This window comes from Oxyura jamaicensis, chromosome 33 (assembly GCF_011077185.1).
Source record: "Oxyura jamaicensis isolate SHBP4307 breed ruddy duck chromosome 33, BPBGC_Ojam_1.0, whole genome shotgun sequence".
NCBI classification, from domain to species: domain Eukaryota; kingdom Metazoa; phylum Chordata; class Aves; order Anseriformes; family Anatidae; genus Oxyura; species Oxyura jamaicensis.
Window position 1 is genome coordinate 250,358 of NC_048924.1, and position 17,648 is coordinate 268,005.

The following is a 17,648-nucleotide window of genomic DNA, read 5'->3' on the forward strand; positions in this document are numbered from 1 at the left end:
CCTGTAAGAGCAAAGGGTGAGGCCGCTCCCTAAAAATACACACTGCCCTAAAAATACACAGCGCAAGCCTAAATGCACCGTGCCACGCACACCCTCCATGCAGCACAGCAGCTGGAGCACGCTGAGCCCCAGCTCAGCTGGGGCCCAAGGGTGGCATGGGCCAGTCCCCAGCAGCACCGTGCACCCCACGGCGCAGCCAGGATTTGGCCCCTTCTCCCCGTCCTGGCCGGGCCACCGTGACATTGCCAGGGGCAGAGAAACGCCCTCGCCCATGGACCCGCCAGAGACTTCTGTTGGTTCACAGAGATCCGTCCGTACATGTTCATCTAATTTGCTACGCTAGCTGTTGCTCATCAGGTGAAAGCGTATCCACGAAGGATGGGGATCCTTATTGCATCAGGCAGCCACTGTCTGAAGGCACTCCCGGTTTTAAGAGGTAAAATCAATAGGAGGATTACACCGGGCAGCCAAGGGCTGCAGAACCAGATGGTGATGCCCTGAACATACTAAAATCCCACCCTAGCTGCCTCAGTCTGTGGTTTCACAGGCTGAAATCAGTGACAGGAAAGCAGCGAGGGGCCATTTCCACATCCCAGCTGCACAGCTACGACACTCAACCACCCCCACAGCTTCTCTTCTGATCCCACCTGCCCCGCACCACGCGCACACGAGGGCACACGAAAGAAGGGCCTGGGAAGCCTGCGGCTTTCTGCCACGATCCCCACGGGGCTCTCAGGAGACCAGACAGGGCACGCACCCACACAGTCCTCTCCCCTCCATTTTCTAGAGGGCCCGAGTCAAAGAGCACCGAAATCCCAGCAAGCAGCTTTCCTTCCCCTGCCTGACTGCTCAACTGGGACCAGCAAGCCCAAACAGGAGGCTGTGCTGTAACCACGCTCATCACAGCCTGGGAGACACAAACAGAACCAACCATCCGCCACCGGCTGCCGGTGACTCACCCGGCTGCCTGACGGGTCGGGATTTGGCACTTCTGGGTCAGGATTTTGGTCTCAACCCCTACCGAGGGACAGGAGACCGAAGCCCACTTTGGCAAGAAGAACACAGGGCCAAAACCAAAAGAGGAAGCAGGGAGAGCTGTTGGCCCCATCCCCTCTGTGCAGGTATCACCTCCACTCCTCGCCGTATCATTTTTTGTTATGTACTTGCACAAAGAAGCCCTGAGACTTGCTAGGAATAATAAGGGAAGGAAAAGGAAAGCCAAAGGTAAAAGGAGAATAAAGAGGAAAAGCCTGTGCCAAAGCCCAGGTGCCTGGCCCTGCAGGAGGCTACCTCCCACTGAAACACCTTGGGACACGCGGGGTCACAAGGAGCGGGAGCAAGCTATGAAGGGGAACAGGCACTCACGGTGCAGGCTGAGGGAGATGTTGATGGAGCGCTCTTCCACAAAGCCCTTCAGGTTGGGGATCTTGGCACACTTGAGGATGGTCTGGGAGGCACTGTCGCCCACGTGCACCCAGCACACCGTGTCTTCGACGTAGTTGAAGTCCATGGCCGTGGTCTGCTTGGCACTGGTGGGGGTGATGTTGGGCACAGGGGCCCCGCTCAGGTAGGTGGCCAGGATGTTCTGGGAGTTGGCGATGAGCAGCACGGGAGGGCGATCGACGGGCTCTGGAGAGGAGAAGCGGGGTCATGGCTGGGCACCGCGGCTCGTGGCTGCAGCACCACATCAAGCCGCACCTTGAGTACTGGGTTCAGTTTTGGGCCCTCACAGTACAGGAAGGACATCGAGGAGCTCAAGCATGTCCAGAGAAGGGCAACAAAGCTGGCGAAGGGTCTGGAGAACAAGTCCTAATGAGGTGTGGCTGAGGGAGCTGGGGTTGTTTAGCCTGGAGAAGAGGAGGCTCAGCAGAGACCTTATCGCACTCTACAGGTACCTTAAAGGAGGCTGTAGCGAGGTGGCGGTTGGTCTATTCTCCCACGTGCCTGGTGACAGGACGAGGGGGAATGGGCTAAAGTTGCGCCAGGGGAGGTTGAGGTTGGATATTAGGAAAGACTTTACCGAAAGGGTTGTTAGGCATTGGAATGGGCTGCCCAGGGAAGCAGTTGAGTCACCATCCCTGGAGGTCTTTAAAAGACGTTTAGATGTAGAGCTCAGGGATATGGTTTAGTGGAGGACTTGTTAGTGTTAGGTCAGAGGTTGGGCTACGTGATCTTGGAGGTCTCTTCCAACCTAGATGATTCTGTGGTTGTGTGATCAGCACACAGCCTGGCCCTTCTGCTCCCACAGGAACAGGGCTGTGACACACAGCCCAACACTGCAAGAGGGAAAGTGGCCGCACAGGTTGTACTCAGGGAAGAGCGGCTTAAAGCAAACAACCAGGGCAGGGGCACACCTACAGCAGGAGGCCATGCTTTTCAGAGCTGTCCAGAGACAACACACTTCTCTCATCCAGGATCTTACCATTCTTGGCTTTGCAGGATCTGTTATCAGGCTGCAAGAGGTATCCTTCAACACAGCTGCACGTGTAGGAACCCTCTGTGTTGGTACAGGTCTGGCTGCAGGTCCCATAGACGGTGCACTCATCGAAGTCTGGAAAAGAAGACGAAAAAACAAGGTTTGGACCAGCATCTTTCCTTAGCTGCCTTGCAAGGGAAGGATACGTTCTGCAAGGAAGCCCAGCAACATGCAGAAAGCAGAAGGATCATCACAATATCTTCCAGCTGAATGCCTGGCAAATGTCACCTCCCAGCTTTCTGCGGAAGCACCAGCAGACAAGAAGCAAAAGGAAAAGCCCTGCTTCACAGCGGGGCCTTGCCAAGGCCTTGACAACTCACTGGCCCTTCCCCCCACTCTCCAAGACCCCCAACTAAATTTCTAGTCTGAATTTCTCTAATCTTCAGCTTCCAAACCCCCAGCTCGCACGCTGCTCTTTCTTCTGCTAGATGAAAAAGCTGTCTCCACCAGAAAGCTCTTACCCCTAGAGGTGCATGCAGGAGCTGTTAAAAGTCCCCTTTTCACCCCTGCTCAGATAAACGAACGATGGAGTTGCAGAGACCTCTCATTTCAAGACTTGTTTCTAGGCATTGCATGGATCTGATCACTCCCTTTGACCCCCTGCTATTTTCCAGCATCCTTCCCAAGGCACGGACAGCAGCACACACCAGTGCAGTGACGGCCCCTCTGACCACACAAAGCCACGTCCTCACTCCCTTCCAGTATTCCTCAGGATTCACTGAACAGCCCCACAGCTGAAGGGAGATAATCAGAGCCCTCTCCCATTGACCTCTACAGATCAGAGACTGCTGGATCCCTTCGGACACCTTGCCAAGCCCCCGCTGCTGAGACAGTGGCCACAGCCCCAGGAGCGCGGCGCCGGCACCCACCTTTGCAGCTCTTCCTGTCCTCGGCCAGCTGGAAGGAGTTGTTGCAGTAGCAGGCCGGACCGCTCAGCGTCGGCACGCAGTGGTGCTGGCAGGCCAGGGCCGTGCAATTAGCTAATTGCTCTGAGGAGAGAGGGGATGGAGAGGAGAGAGGGTCAGAGGTGCAAGCGGCCACGCGTGCCAGAGCCCTGCGCCTGGCCCAGCCTCGCCGCAGGCGCTGACACCTTGGAGTGCCCAAAGGCCTGCAGAGGCTGGAGGAGAGACGCGGCCACCCGGCTCGCTGCTCCCCGTGGCGCAATTTCTGTTTAAAAGCACCCACGAAGCCTCCACGTCTCCCAGTGCTCCCAACACATGAAGCAGGCCAGGGCTGCTGGGCGGCCTCGGCAGCTTCTGCCTTGCTCCACCAACAGACGGCAGCCTCCAATGTCTCAAGGTGATTTAGCGCCAGGCCTCATCAGCCTGCTGGGGGTCTCTGGGGAGGGGATGTGCAATGCTACCTGGCTCTTTCACAACCAGGCCTGAGGGGGGACAAGCAGGGTGCCCAGCCCCTCTGTGTCACAGCAGGGTAAGAGCACGGCCGCCCCGGCTCACCCCTTAACGCCAGCAGCGGTGAGAGGCTACCACAGCCCCACCGTCACACACAGGGCCAGGGCAAGCTTTCACAGCAGAAGGGATGCTCGCTGTGCCAGACAAGAGTGCATCAGCCCACAAAGGCCTCTTTGTCTGGGGGGGGCAGCTTCCACTGGGTTTTATTTTCTCCGCTCACCCTGCCTAACCCAGTCATTTTGGTGCTCGGGGGGCACTGAACTCGGGTCCCAGCAAATCTGCTTGCAGAGGGGAAAAAACAGCGCGCGCCTGCAGCCGCCCAACCACGCGTCTCTGCGAACCAGGACAATTCGGCCCTTTCCACGTCCCCGTTAGCAGGAGGAGCAGAGCTCAAGTGCTGCGCTCGCGCACCAAGGGACATCCCGTGGTTTCTCCACGTTCAGCAACTCCGCTCTGCCCCCATCACCTCCCAGCCTGTCCAAACGCTGCTGTCCACAGGCTGTCCCGAGGTGCAGGAATTCAGATCCGAATCCCCGCTCCTCCCCAGCCCTTGCGGTGTTTGCAGAGACAAGGCCCCACTGCTGGGTGACCATACCTGTCCTGTCCCCAGCCCCTTCGGCTGCGAAGCGTCCGCACCCGGACCTCTGCCCAGCCTTGCCAGGACCAGCTCCCCTCTGAGCCCTCTGAACCCCAGGGGCCTGCCCCTGCAGATCCCCCCCCCTTTCTTCTCTCTCACCCCCCCGCATCTCCTCCTCCTCCCAGAGCCACATCCAGATGGGAAGTTTCACGAGCAGCCACCCTCAACCAGAGTCCCCGACACGCAGCGCTGGGAGCCCTCGGGCTGCCGGGGTTGAAGCGGCAGTGCTGGGGGGGGACTTGGCTGGGCGGGGGGGGCACACAGTCCTACAAGGCTACAGGCACAGAGGCTCCTCTCTGTGCGTGGGGCCGGGGGGGGGGCTTTGCTGGCTGCGGGAGAGATCCTCCTCTGCTAGCACTGAGGGCCAAAATGACCGACTGGAAACGTTGCCCCTTGCATGTGTAATAGTTTAATAAGGCAGGCAGGGCCCAGCTGACTTGTTTACAAGGTTTATCAGCTTTGGCAAGACAGGCTATTCATTTCAGATTCTTATCTCCTCACTAAAGCACCACATGTATCCAACAAAAAAGAAAAAACCCTCAAGAATGCAGGGTCTTAAGCGGAGAGGGCAGGGAAGACAATGGAGGGAGTTTTAGCACAAAGGCTCTAATTGCATTTCCATCTCCTATGGGTTTTGCAAGGGCAGCAGAGGCTCCCCAGTTCTGCAGATGGGGCTCTGCATCTTTCCGCAGGACAAACCTCCTGAGCACAGGGGAAGCTCACGTTTATCAGCAAAAGACCTCAGGGCAGAGAGGCCAGGTGCAAAGGGCAGTGAGGGGAGCAGGATGAGCTGTGATTATCCAGCAGGCCAGAGCATGAACCAGCAGCAGGGCCTGGGGCTCCTCGTTCAGGCCTGAAAAGCTCCACACCCTGCTATCGGATGCAGGATGAACGCATTTGCCATGGCCCAGCCAACCTCAGCTCCACCCCGACCTCTGGAGAGCCTCCGCAGCCTCCTTCCCACCGAGACCACTCCCAGAGCTTGGCTGGGCAGCGCTCGCTGGCAGGCAGCATTACTGCAGAGGCATCACGGGTTCAGCAGCTGCCGCCCCGAGTGCCTCATGTCCATGGGTCCCCAGCCCGCAGCGAGGAGCGGGGCTGGAGGGTCCGCAGCACGGCCACCGGAGCAGCAGGACACGGGTGACGCCTTGGCAGATGCTCCGAGTCCTTCTGCAGCAGCAAGGCCGAGCTCTTCACTGCCACCATGCAGGAGAGTGGCCACAGGTGCCAGCCCCGGCCGCCTCTAGCCCCTTCCGCACACACGTGCAGCCCTTCCAGGAATGGCCTTGGCTGGATGCAGGCAGCATTTGGGGCCATGCCACGCACCGCAGCAGCGCGCGCTTCTCACTTCACGCCTGCTCCAATTGCTGCCTTCAGCTCCTGGATAATCCTGCTCCAGGCCAGATTAGCAGCACCTCTCCCTAAACCTGGAGCAAAGGCAGGGGCTGGTATGGAGTTTGGGATCAGCAGCAAAGAAATGCCTCCCTGCCTGCTGCGGGCGCCAGGGACCTGGGCACCCAACACAAACACGAGCGAGGATTTGGGCCCGCAGCACGCCCCGAGCTGAGAGCAGCAACACAGGGTTGCCAGCACGCAGCTCCTGCCTGCTGCACACAGGCCGTGTGCTACCCCACCATGAAAAAACAGATCCCAATTAACCAGTGAGACCTATTAACTAAATATTAATGGTCAGAGAGCGCAGAGCAGCATGAACACCCCTGTACTGCTCCTGCCAGCGCTGCCCCAGGCAGCACCAGCCAGCCCCAGCAGCAGAGGAGCTCCCAGCCCGGGGCCTGCCCTGGAGGGAGCCGCTCGTGGCAGCGTGTCCCAAGCCCAGTATCAGGCTGGGAGCGATGGAAGCTCAGCCCAGCCAGAGCTCTCTGCCCGGGGAAGGGACGGGGCTGGGCAGAAGGCTCGCTGCTCACCCAGAGCCGAGACCCAGCTCCGGGGTCAGCCCAGGACACGTGTTTCTGCGCGGCTAAGCTGTGCACCAGGCAGCCAATGCACATTGATTTTGGGAGAGTTTCCCAACAGGATTAGCAACCAGGGACTGGCCAGGAGGTGGAACAAAGCTCCTGGAAAGAAGGAAAAAAACATACCAGTATCTTTTATCTGAACCAGAATCCAAACTCTCCAAGCTTTTAAACCCAGGAGACAATGCAGCTATTTAATGGCCTGCAGGCTCAGGAATGATGGGCATTTATTTGCAAGCGGCTCTGGATAATCTCTGGCCCTGCTAGCTGCCAGCAAGCACTCAGCTACCCCTACACTGGCTGCCTGCAGCTGGGAGAGGGGAGCACGCGAGCACGTTGGCACCGGGGCAAAGCCGTTACACCAAGGAGACACACCTGAGGTTGCACGTGGGGACTCACCCCCCCCCAAAAAAATGGGGACCCCATGAACCTCACCACGGTGGAGGAGGAAAAGAGGTCAGGGAGGTGTTTCATGACTCAGCCCACCTTCCAGCAAGTCCTGTGTATCCACAGAGGGCAGCTGGGGAGCAGACCCTCGCCATCCCCAGACACCTACCCCGACAGTGCGGCCCCTCGTCCGAGCCATCGAAGCAGTCGTGGAGTCCGTTGCACAGTTTGCTCATGTGTATGCACAGCTCCGTGCCCAGGCAGTTGTGTTCGTTGGGCTGGCATCGCGACACCTTGCTCTGGGGACCTGCAAGACAGCAAAACGCACAACTGTCACCACGCAGAGCAGAAGCAGCACCTAAAGTAGCCAACTGGCCCCAAATCGTTCCAGCTCCCGTGGCAGCCCAGGACAAAAACAGCCCCACTAGCCCACGCCAGGCTCTGCCCTGCTCCGACACCCCCAGCTCTTGCCCGGAGGAGGCTCGTGGACAAGCACTGCGTTTCCCTTTCAAAGCAAGCGGGACTGCTGCAGGCACAGCTGTTCAGGAGGAAAAGCACGACCCCTCTGGAGTAAGCTTTCCCTTCTCCATCACAGCATGCAGCCAGCAAAACAGCGGAGCGCCAAGCAGCCAGGGTGGAAGGGGAGCCCTCACCCAGCCCCAGCGAGCCCGGCCAAGGAGACGAGCACCCTGCAAGCCTCCACAGCCGGTCCTCGGGCACCCACAGGCGCTGGGACGTGCCGAGCCAGCGAGGCACCCCCGAGGTGCCATGGCACCCCCGAGCTCCCCGTTTTGAACCCTGGGAGTTCGCCCCCATCTCCCCAGGGTCCTGCTGGCTGCCAGAGCACCAGGAGCACCTGGGGCCAGGCGGTGCCCAGGCAGCACCGAGCACAGCTGAGCTCCGTCCCCCGGGTGCCCAAAGCACGCCCGCGGATGCCAACAGACTTTTTCTCAAAAGGCGACTGTGCCGGCAAGCTCACAGGGGGCCATTAAGAAGCGGGGTTACACGACACAAGGAGACTTAATCTCCGTTATTAACTAGAAAAATTACAAAAGAAGCAAGGCTTTATTTTTAAGCTTCTCAGAAAAGAAGCACGGCATTAAGACAAACAACAAAACACATCATAAAACAAGTAATATCCCGAAGCCCTGCTAAAAGCTCCCCCAGTGACTTGGTTCCAGCCCCACTTCACCCCAGGCAGGGAGGCAGCTGCCTCAGGGAGCAGCGCGTGGCTGTGCCCTGAAACAGCATGGGCTTGTGACACGTGGACTGGAGAGCTCTGAAAGCCTGACCCCTTGCAAGGACTCTCCTGGCATCCCTGTCCCCAAACCTCTCTGGGTTTTAGGGCTGAACAAGGAACTCCAACAGCTCTTACCAGAGCCAACAGCACAGCCCGGCTGGGGCAACAGCAGCACACAAGTAAAAAGTGAAATCCCATTTTACGGGGAGGCAGCAGCTATTTCTGCTGTGCCTTCCCAGCAGCAGGACACACAGCACTCGAGGCTCACGGGCAGCAGGGACGGTGCCGTGAGCAGCTCCCCACGGGGCACCACGTCCTCCCGCAGCAGGCGAGGAGCCAGGCTGACCCAGCAAGGGCACCTGAGCACGTGCTGAGCCTCCCGCCCAGGCCTGGTCCCGTTTTAGACAACTATTTAGACCAGCAGCCACCTTTATCTGGGACTCAGGTAGCCCCGCTGGTGGAGCGTGTCCTAAATACGCCGGAGCTCCCTCGCCGGGAGCCCTGCCGGGGTCCGGCCGTGCAGCCGCAGATCCTCACCATGCGTGGTGACCTGCGCTGCTCGCTGCTGGCCGCTCGGCCTCACCTGCGGCTCAGGTTTTACTTCCTGCAAGCTGCCGAGTTATGCTGAGTGTGCTTTTAACCCCAGCCCCGGCGCTACCAACAGGTGCTGTCAAGCGAGGACCACGCACGCTCTCCTGCACCTGCGGCCGCCATGTGGACGCTGCCAGCCCCCGGCACCAGGCAGCGACCCTGCCCCTTCCCCTCTGCCCTGCCAGCTACCGGGGCTGTGGCCGAGCTTCTCCTCCGAGCCCTGTTTCCACCAACTCTGCCACCACAACCTGTGTTTTCGGCACTGCCTAGCTGGAGACAAAGTGAGTGGAGCTTCTCAGACGGATTCCCCACAGCTGAGCCTCAGCCTCAGGCCAGCAGCACACGACAGCTTCCCCTTCAAAGCATCCAGGACAGGTAAGTTCTTGCATTTCCCTCCCAGAACACAGCGGAGGGACCCAGCACGAGGAAGCCTCTGCACAGCCCTCCAGCCTCCCCGACAAAGAATCAGCAAGTGGTTCCTTGCCAAGCAGACAGAGCAGGCTGGGTTTTTCCCCCCTCTGCCCTTCCCAAATGAACCAAACTCTTTGCAGAAATAAAGTCCGGCAGGAAAAGCACCGAGTGCTTCTGTTCCCGCAGAAGCAGGCAGGGCACCGCTCCCACACCAGGAGGAGCCCACGTAAGCCTCCTGCCGCGAGCACACCACCGCAGCTCCTCGCGGAAAGTTCCCAACTCGCCGCGGTGAAAAACTTCATCCTGCCTTTGTCCATTTTGTGCAAAGTGACTAACTCTGGGCGTATTGAATAACATGCCCTTTTTTTATTGAATAACATGTCTTTTCTTGCACTAGAGGTGCCCAAAGAATGGAAACGCGAAGGGCTCCGGCTGCCCGATGGCTCCCCACGCACGCGGGCTACTTTCCCAACACACTGCAGAATGTTTGCAGTTAGCCGACTCGCTCTGCACCGGGGAGGTGGGCTCCGCGCGACGGGGGTCCGAGGTGCTCGAGGTGGGGACGCGAGTCCAAGGCTCACCGCAGCCACCGGCACGGCGCTTCTCCCTGTCCCAGGGGACAGCAGCACCCAGCAGACCCCTTCCAGGAGGAACCCTCCCGAGGTGCTGCTGCGGGGCTTTCACTTCACCAGGGCTGAACCGCAGCGCTATCTAGGCACCAAGTAATCGCAAATTAAGGGTTAATTAAGTAGTATCAATAAGCGGGCCAGAAGAATGAAGGCACTGAAATAAAGTGCACAGTTCATCAGTCAAAACTGATCTGCCGTGTCCATTATTCGCCAGCAAAGAGCCTGGATCAAACTACTTATCACAAACAGGGCAGGATTAATCTACAAGCCACTTTGTTTGCTTTTGACTGTGTTGGCTCACTAATAAATGAGCCAATTTATTACATGTGACAAGCTTGTGGTACACCCCAAGGAGCTGAATTAGACAGGAATTTTTAACCTCTAAAAGCCACTTGGAAAGAAAAAAAAAAGGAAAAAAAAAAAAAAAAGCAATTCTTTCCCCTGTAAATACAAGCTGTAATTGACTTGGCAGTGGCCCAAAGAAATGTAAAGTGGGGAAAGCTGCAAGGGAGCAGATGGGAGCATGACCCGGTGCGGGCAGGTCCTGCTCGTGCCACCCGGACGGAGGGCAGCTCCCTTGGATCCTCTCCCTTGGTTTTATTTCAGGAGAACACCATGCCAGAAGCACCTAGATAAAGCGCTCCTGCATCTTCATCGCTCGACATTTCCTCCCTGCTGCGAGTTCTCTTGCCCGACGTCCTCGCAGCCACACAAACCACTGTGGACCAGCATGAAATCGCGCAGCTCAGCACCGACCCCGCTGCCTCAGGACCCCATCGCAGTGGGGCAGTTGGGAAATGAGCCCTGTGGCTGTGGATGACACTTTCACAGCAACAGGATGGGGTTCAGGAGGGGCAGAGTGGCTGCAATGCCCCGTCTGGGCTCGCAAGACCCCGCACGGACAGCCTGCTTGAGAAGGGGCTTTCTGGAAGGCAGAGCCACCTGGCACCTTTGGAGAGACCCCCAGACCTGCTCAGCCCCGATCCTCACTCCTCTGGAAAAGCCTTGGCACATCTTCCTATTCAAGTGGCATTTCAAGACATCCACACCGACCACTCCCTGGACCCTGGGAGGCGAGAGCATCTCCACGGGCTGGCAGCCACTGGGCAGCAACTGCGAGGGCTCCCAGCAGGGGCTCCACACGGGGCGGCTGCGCCAGCACCACACCGAGCACCGGGAGAGAGCGGGGAGCTGAGTGCTTTAAGGCCTCCTCGATACCCACACCGATGAGCCGTGTGATGCCGGATCCTTGCGAACATCCAAGGAGCTTTGAAGACTGTGGGTCCTGACGCGTCTGCAGGAAGGGCGCCACCGCCAAGCCGGGGAGGAGAAGCATTGCCTGCAGCTCGGTGGTGGCAGCGCGCGGGCAAACGCAGCCAGGCTGCCCCAGGACATCCCGCGGGGGCTGAGAGAGGCCCAGGCACGAGGCCAAGTGGGGATGAAGCAGCCAGATGACAGTCGTAGCTCAGCCACCACAAATTCATTTCTCAAAGCTTTTCATCTCCTTTGATTTTCAACTGGACGGAGGCTCTTGTCCAAGCTTTTTCCCCAAGAAAGTGCCGTGGAATGAAAAAACAACGGGGTAAGAATCAGCGCACGCCACTTGCATGGACACAAACGCAGCCACTGAGCTTAAAAAGGGAACTCTTCCTATGCTCGGCTGACACGTGAGCAAAGCCAGCAAATACTTAAAAGGATTCCCCAGAGAGGAAAACCTTTCACATAATAGACAGAATTTCAAGAGACTCTGACATGAGTACATTACTGCAATGTAAATAACCCTGCCTCGCTGCCAGGGTACGTAAGGGTATGCCAAGCAGTGTGTAAAAGCCGTGTTTGCAGCCTGGGTTTAAAAAAAAAAAAAAGAGAGAGAGAGATTAAATAATAGTAATAAAAGTCATTCTCTCCCTGCCAAAAAGATAAGGAGGATGAGAGCCTTCTGGAAGCCCTGGTGCCAAAGCAGCGTGAGAAAAGCTTGCCTGGCAATCCCAGAGATACCGGGCCCTCCGCCCTGCGTGTGCTGGCAGGTTGGACCGCACTCACACGAGCCCAGGCAGAAACCTCCCTTCATGCCCCTGCCCATGGGAAAGGGGCAGACGGGCACAGGCTCCGGGCCAGACGTGGAAGCTCAGCGCCGAGCGCTGCCCAGCCAGCACCAAACAGCACCCCGGGACCGCCCCAGCCTCCCCGATTCCTGCCGGGTGCAAGGAAAAGCCAACACACCTCGCCGAGCCTCGGCAGCGTGTTGCACAGTCACTGCCCAGGCAGCAGGGCATGGCTACAGATTCAGTCTCTAAGCTGAATTTTCTGCTGCAAAATCAGGTTTTGCAGCCTAGTGTGCTGAGACAGACACGGAGGAGACTCCTGGACCATCCTGTGACGCTGTGAGAGCTGAGGACACGCTGGTCCTTGATTTGCGCCTGGCACGACGCCCCTGCCCTGCGGCGCAGAGCCAGCGGGCAGCAACATCCCGTGCTCCGTCCCTGCAGACGCTGCAGTGCTCCTGCCGAGGGGTCTGCACAGCCCAGGAGTGGGGGTCCCAAGGGGCAGCAGCACCTGGGGCTTCAAAGCCTGGTGGTGGAGGAGGACAGCGTTGCCTTCCAGCCTCCCAAGGGGAGGCAGCAAGCAGGGAGGAGGCTCCGCCAGCATCCACCAGTGCCGCTCATGTGGTAAAGAAAGAGGGAAAAAAGGTAAGAGCTGGAAAAAAGCATCCAGGCTGTCCATCTACCTATCCAGATGGATGAAGAGAGCACGGTTAAATGGGGCACAGGCATGCACTGCTAGCGGAATACGTCAATCAGGACGGATTTCTTCCAGCGCTGGGAAAGGCCTCCAAGTCTTCCTGCAGTAATTTTCCAGGGCTGCTGATTGACTGGAGCCAGACAGCCCATCCCAGCCCCCTCATCCCTCCCACGGAGGGGACGGTTGCATCATTTTGCCTTAAGAAACAAGTAACTCCAGCGCCGAACCAGAGCCTGCTTCAGAAGAAACCTTTACGCCAAGCGCAGCGGCAGCCGGGGGAGGACAAGGCGCCTTCACTCGCCATCGAGCGGCAGCTCCTGGCTTCTCCTCCAACGCCGGACACCAGCACCTGGGCTTCGGCCTCAGCCAGAGCGAGCGGCAGCATCTGCTGCAGCCACCACTGCCCAGCGGGCACAGACAGGTCCCCGCTCCCCCATCCTGGGGTCCCAAGCCCCCTCCCCGTGCTCACCACCACCACCACGATGCCAGGGGAAGCACAGGGCGCCGCCACCACCTCGCCCGGGCTTTCCTCGCTCAAACCCATTTGGATGGAAACCAAACCCAGCGGTGCCCAGGTCCCAGGAAACCAGCAGCCCCCAGAGCGAGAGGCACCGTGGGGCAGCGGCTAGGGAGATGAATGGCAGACAGACAGACAGATGGACGGATTGAATTCCTGCCGTAAGCGGCACCCGCTGTCCCACCCCCAGGGCGCTGAGGACTCGTGCGCTACTGGAAAGCGTGAGCGGAGGTAGAGCAGTGGTGCGATGACGCCTGTTCAGGACTCTCGAACGACCGTGCAGTGAAAGAGCGAATGGAGCAAAACGCGAAGAAAATTATTAGGAAGGAAAAGTCATACATACATATATCAGGTGATTCATCCGAGCCATCGGGACAATCCTTTTCCCCGTCACAGCGCCAGCCCTTAGATATGCACGTAATCTGATCTTTGCATGCAAACTGTTTAGGGCTACATGTCTTCGGTGCTGGATGAGAAAAGAAATAACGATAATAAACATGATCAGTTTCTTCCCAAAGACAAGTTGTTTAAAAAAAATAAAAAGTAAAAATTTAAATTAAGGACTAGATTGCTTTTAGTTTGATTTCTTTCTAATGGCTCAGTGAAAGTTTTAGCCTGGCATCAGATCCATCAACCTTGCCCCTAAGGAAAGGAGAAAATTTAAACTGAAACATTAATTACACTGCGAGAAAACAGGAACTGAGATCCATGATGCACTAACAGATTTTAAAGATCATTTAACTTGGATGAATTAGCTCCTGGGAGCCAAAGGCGCTTTATTTTCTATGCTAGACAGTAAAAAAGAAAGGAAAGAAAAATGAGAAAACCCAAACGCGAGCAAATTAAAACGGAATGTTTTCAAATTGAGCAGCAGCTGCACAGGTGCTGCCTGTTTGCGCGGGTGCAACGGCTGCGGGCACCCCTCACCTCCTCGCCTGCACCCCGGCCACACACTGGGACGGGGACGACGACTGCCCCAACCCACCCCTGCAGGCGCAGACCCCGACTAGAAGGGAAAGAAACCAGAGGGGAGCTTCCTTCCCCCCAGCCCTGCTGGGCTTCATTTCTCTGGACAGCAGAGGCTGAAAGTTCTTTCTTGGCTAATCCACAGCTGGCTGTGACAGCGCCAAACTTTAAAAAGAAAAACGCGTATGTATTTGTACAAATAAAACACGCACGCAGCACGAGCAGAGCCAGGCAGCTCAGAAAGCATTACAAGGCAGGGCGGGCAGCGAATGTTCAGGTGGTTGCTGCAGGCGAGAGGGTCAAAGCGCAAAGCCCCAGCTCCATCCCCGAGCCCCCGGCAGAGCCACACCGCAGCAGGGACGTGCACCGGCAGTGCCAGCCCTCCCCGCCTCCTCGCCAGTCTCTTGGCATGTCGCGTTTTCCCGAGAGACTCAGCTCTTTGCAGCAAACACCTCCACGCTGATTGCAGCTTTTGTTATAAAACAGCAAGCCCGAGCCCTCGGGGAGGGAGGAAATCTTGAAAACCCAACCAAACGCAACTCTGAATGTTTGTTAAAGGAGAAGGCAGCACAACACGCGCAATTCCCACAACAGGTATCCGGTGTCATCCCTTGTCTTCTGCTCAGCTCCCCTCTCCATGGATCCCTGTCCCTTTGTGCCCAGCCCACGGTGAGGGGGGGTCCCCGCAGGTTTCCAGGCGGCTGCAGCAGGCAGCGGCGCGGACACGCACCCAGGAGTGCTACTGCTCATTTCATGCATTTCGTGACCCAGCTCACTCTCAGGCTCCTGACGGACCAGAGGAGGTGCCGAAATTCCTTGCCAGCCTGTGTTATGAAGAGGAGATGCCTCCTTCCTCCCTGCTCAGCAGCCTTTTGCTCCGTCCATGCTGCTGGGGAGGAAGGGCAGAGCCCCATCCCCTGCCCAAACCCTGGTTCCTAAAGGAGGGGGAAACTCTCCCACCAGCCCTTGCACCCTGTGACTACTCTAGTTATTGCCTAGACCCACAAAGGGGCTCTGTTTGCCCCAAAACTTGCCTGCTTTCTCCAGAAATGCCTGATTGGTTTGACTGAAGAGCATTGCCTCCTGCAAACCTGCCTTTGCTCAGGTCTCTACAGCATAAGAAGTGTTGGAGCTGCTGCTAGACGGAGACGCTCGATATCTTGACATGGAGTTCAGTGCAATCAAGATGGAGACTGGATGTATCAAAATGGATGAAACACCCGCAGCTGTGAGCCGATGCCAAGCCCTCCGATCCCAACACCATTCCTAAGACAACCAGCTTAAAGCCAAGGCCCTCCTCTTCCTCCTGCAGGACCCCGCAGTGCAGGACAGGACGGCAGGGCATCCAGCGGGGCCGTTTGTCCCAGGTGCTCGGGCTGACAGTGATGAAACACGGGACCACTGGCTGCAGGACGGACCCCTCCTGCCGGGCACTGCCAGCCCTGCTACGGAGCCCATGGTCACCACGGGGCCGCTTCCTCTCGGCCCCAGGGACAGGTCAGACCCAAAGCAGAAGGGGCTGCACTCTGCCGGACACCCGCTGCCCGCTCAGGGTCCCCACGAGCACCCTGAGCCTGGCACCCGCGCCCCAGCCCCGGTGGCCACGTCCCCACCAGGGCCAGCTCTGCCACCCCCTCCTTCCTGGAGGAGCTGATCTTCCTCCCTCATCTCTGAGCCGCAAGTTTACCCAATGCAAGATTCATTAAGAAAACCACAGCAAAGAACCGACACTCCCTTGGATTTCCTGCTCTCCCTCATCCCCCGAGGTTTCCAACAGCCACAACGTGACCTCCCGCCACACGCACGCACCCCGACGGCCCTCGGCCGAGCCCAGCTCCAGCTCTCCCCTTCCTCCTCCCCCCCGAGGGGAGCAGGAGCTGGTTTACGAGGGCAGGCCCCTGGCACGCGGCTCCAAGCCTCCTGCCCAGCACCCACACTTCTGCTGACCCCCAGCTGCTCCAAGTCCCCCAGGTTTGTGTCTACACAAGACATGAGGCCAGGCCCAGGGCAGGATCTTGATGCAGCTGGTTTATTTTGCACTAGAGACACCCGTTCTGGAACAGAGATGCTCACCAGCAGCACGGAACACGAGCCCCTCTTCCGAAGACGTCATCCCTAGCTACCGGCACCTAAATCTTCCAGACCAGCTCCATCTCACGGACTGGCTGTGGTTAGACAGACCGAAAGAGAGCAAGTTCTCCTGCTGCTTGCAACAGCTCCCCTACGCAGGAGCAGAACATGTGTGATTTCTTTCAAGCACTAAAACATTGCTCGTATGCTTCTTTTTTTTTTGTCAGGCTTCACGTATCATGGTTTGCCGTCAGGAATGCCACCCCTGTAGACACGTACTTGGCTCGCAACTGCCTCTTCCCAGACGTGGCAGTGCACGTGCAGGTCTCCAGCTAAGTCAGCTACAGGGAAGAAAGGTGCTTCCCCAGCACAGGCGAGCCCCAGGGAAGCGTCTCACTGCACCTTGCCGCCACGGGTGGCGTTAACCTGCCTGTGTCTGAACTGGGCTCGGAGCTCAGACTGTCCCCACCGTCACTCACAGAAGCAAGGATCGCCTTGGCAGCACAAGACTGCACCGCTGCTGGTGGCTCTGCGCAAGGAGAAGAAAGAAGATTGCTTCCCTTTTCAGCCACTAGCTCTCCAAGCTTCTTGGTAACAAAACGCACTTTCTGTTCTTGCACAGCATGTTCCTAGTGAGTTAAATAGCCTCCAAAATGAGTGTCAAGATGCCTAAATGCCAGGTGGACAATTAGAGAAGGTGTCTGTTAATGCATCGTTCACAATGAGCCAAGTTTCTTTTTGAAAGCCAGGCGGCCGCATCAGCAGAAGCGGCAATCTCAGCGGAGAGAGGAGCTCCGACTTTGGGTAGGAGAATAAAGAAGCCTTCATGCAGTGTACAATGGCCAGCTCAGACTGCAGGGCCAGGACAGCTGCAAAAGCCTTCCACGGAAAACATTTGCCTCTTTAGCAGTCAGAGGAGAGATCCTCGCTTAAAAATAATTCAAAAGGGACAGAGGGGGGAAAAAAAATTGTACTCAAAACAGCAAATGGTTATTTCGGTACAAAAAAAGGGGGCCCTTCTTCTCTAGGGAGGGCTGGGGGTGGCCGTCCTAGCGGGGAAGCGGAGCGGCAGCAGGGTCTGTTGGGGCAGGAGAGGACCCGGACCCCGGCGGCACCTCTCGCTGCCTCAAAGATGAGGGCAGACGAAGTCAGCACCGCAACGCAGGCAGCCAGAGGGCTTCGTGTGGATGTGCAGTGGGTTTAAATTTTTTTTTAAGTGTTAGCAAAAAAAAACACACAGCAAAACATGTTTCATCTTTGCCTAAAGCAAGAAATCAACACTTCTACTTTAAATGGACTATTCTGGGAGGCTGGTGAACAGAAGGTCCTCACCTTGAGTAGAAGCCAAATTACCTTCAGTGCACAGATGACTATGGCATAAAAACCTAGATAAACTGGAAGCAAACCACAAAAAAGTTAAAGAACTTCCTCTTTAAGCAAGCCATACTTTTCTACTCAACCCAATTCCTGCTCCTCTCCTTGGAGGAGGTGGCTGGCTGTTACTTCGCAAAGGAAACAGCACTGGCAATAAATATGGACTGGAATGAGCATGATTTGCAAAACAGATGTTCGGGGGGGGGGGGGGGGGGGGGGGGAA

At 57.3% G+C, this 17,648-nt stretch overlaps 1 protein-coding gene across 1 annotated transcript in view; it reads right to left on the minus strand.

Moving 5' to 3' along the window:
* The window catches only part of LRP1 (LDL receptor related protein 1), a 69,814-nt gene extending 56,333 nt beyond the window's left edge, over positions 1–13,481 (minus strand). Inside the window, exons 1-5 of the mRNA XM_035308956.1 lie at positions 13,359–13,481; positions 7,055–7,192; positions 3,346–3,465; positions 2,423–2,551; positions 1,366–1,629 (exon numbers count right to left, since the gene is read on the minus strand). Coding sequence (XP_035164847.1) covers positions 1,366–1,629; positions 2,423–2,551; positions 3,346–3,465; positions 7,055–7,121 — 580 coding nt within the window. The 5' untranslated portion in view covers positions 7,122–7,192; positions 13,359–13,481. The remainder of the gene's footprint in view (positions 1–1,365; positions 1,630–2,422; positions 2,552–3,345; positions 3,466–7,054; positions 7,193–13,358) is intronic.
* Between the last annotated feature and the right edge of the window lie 4,167 nt (positions 13,482–17,648).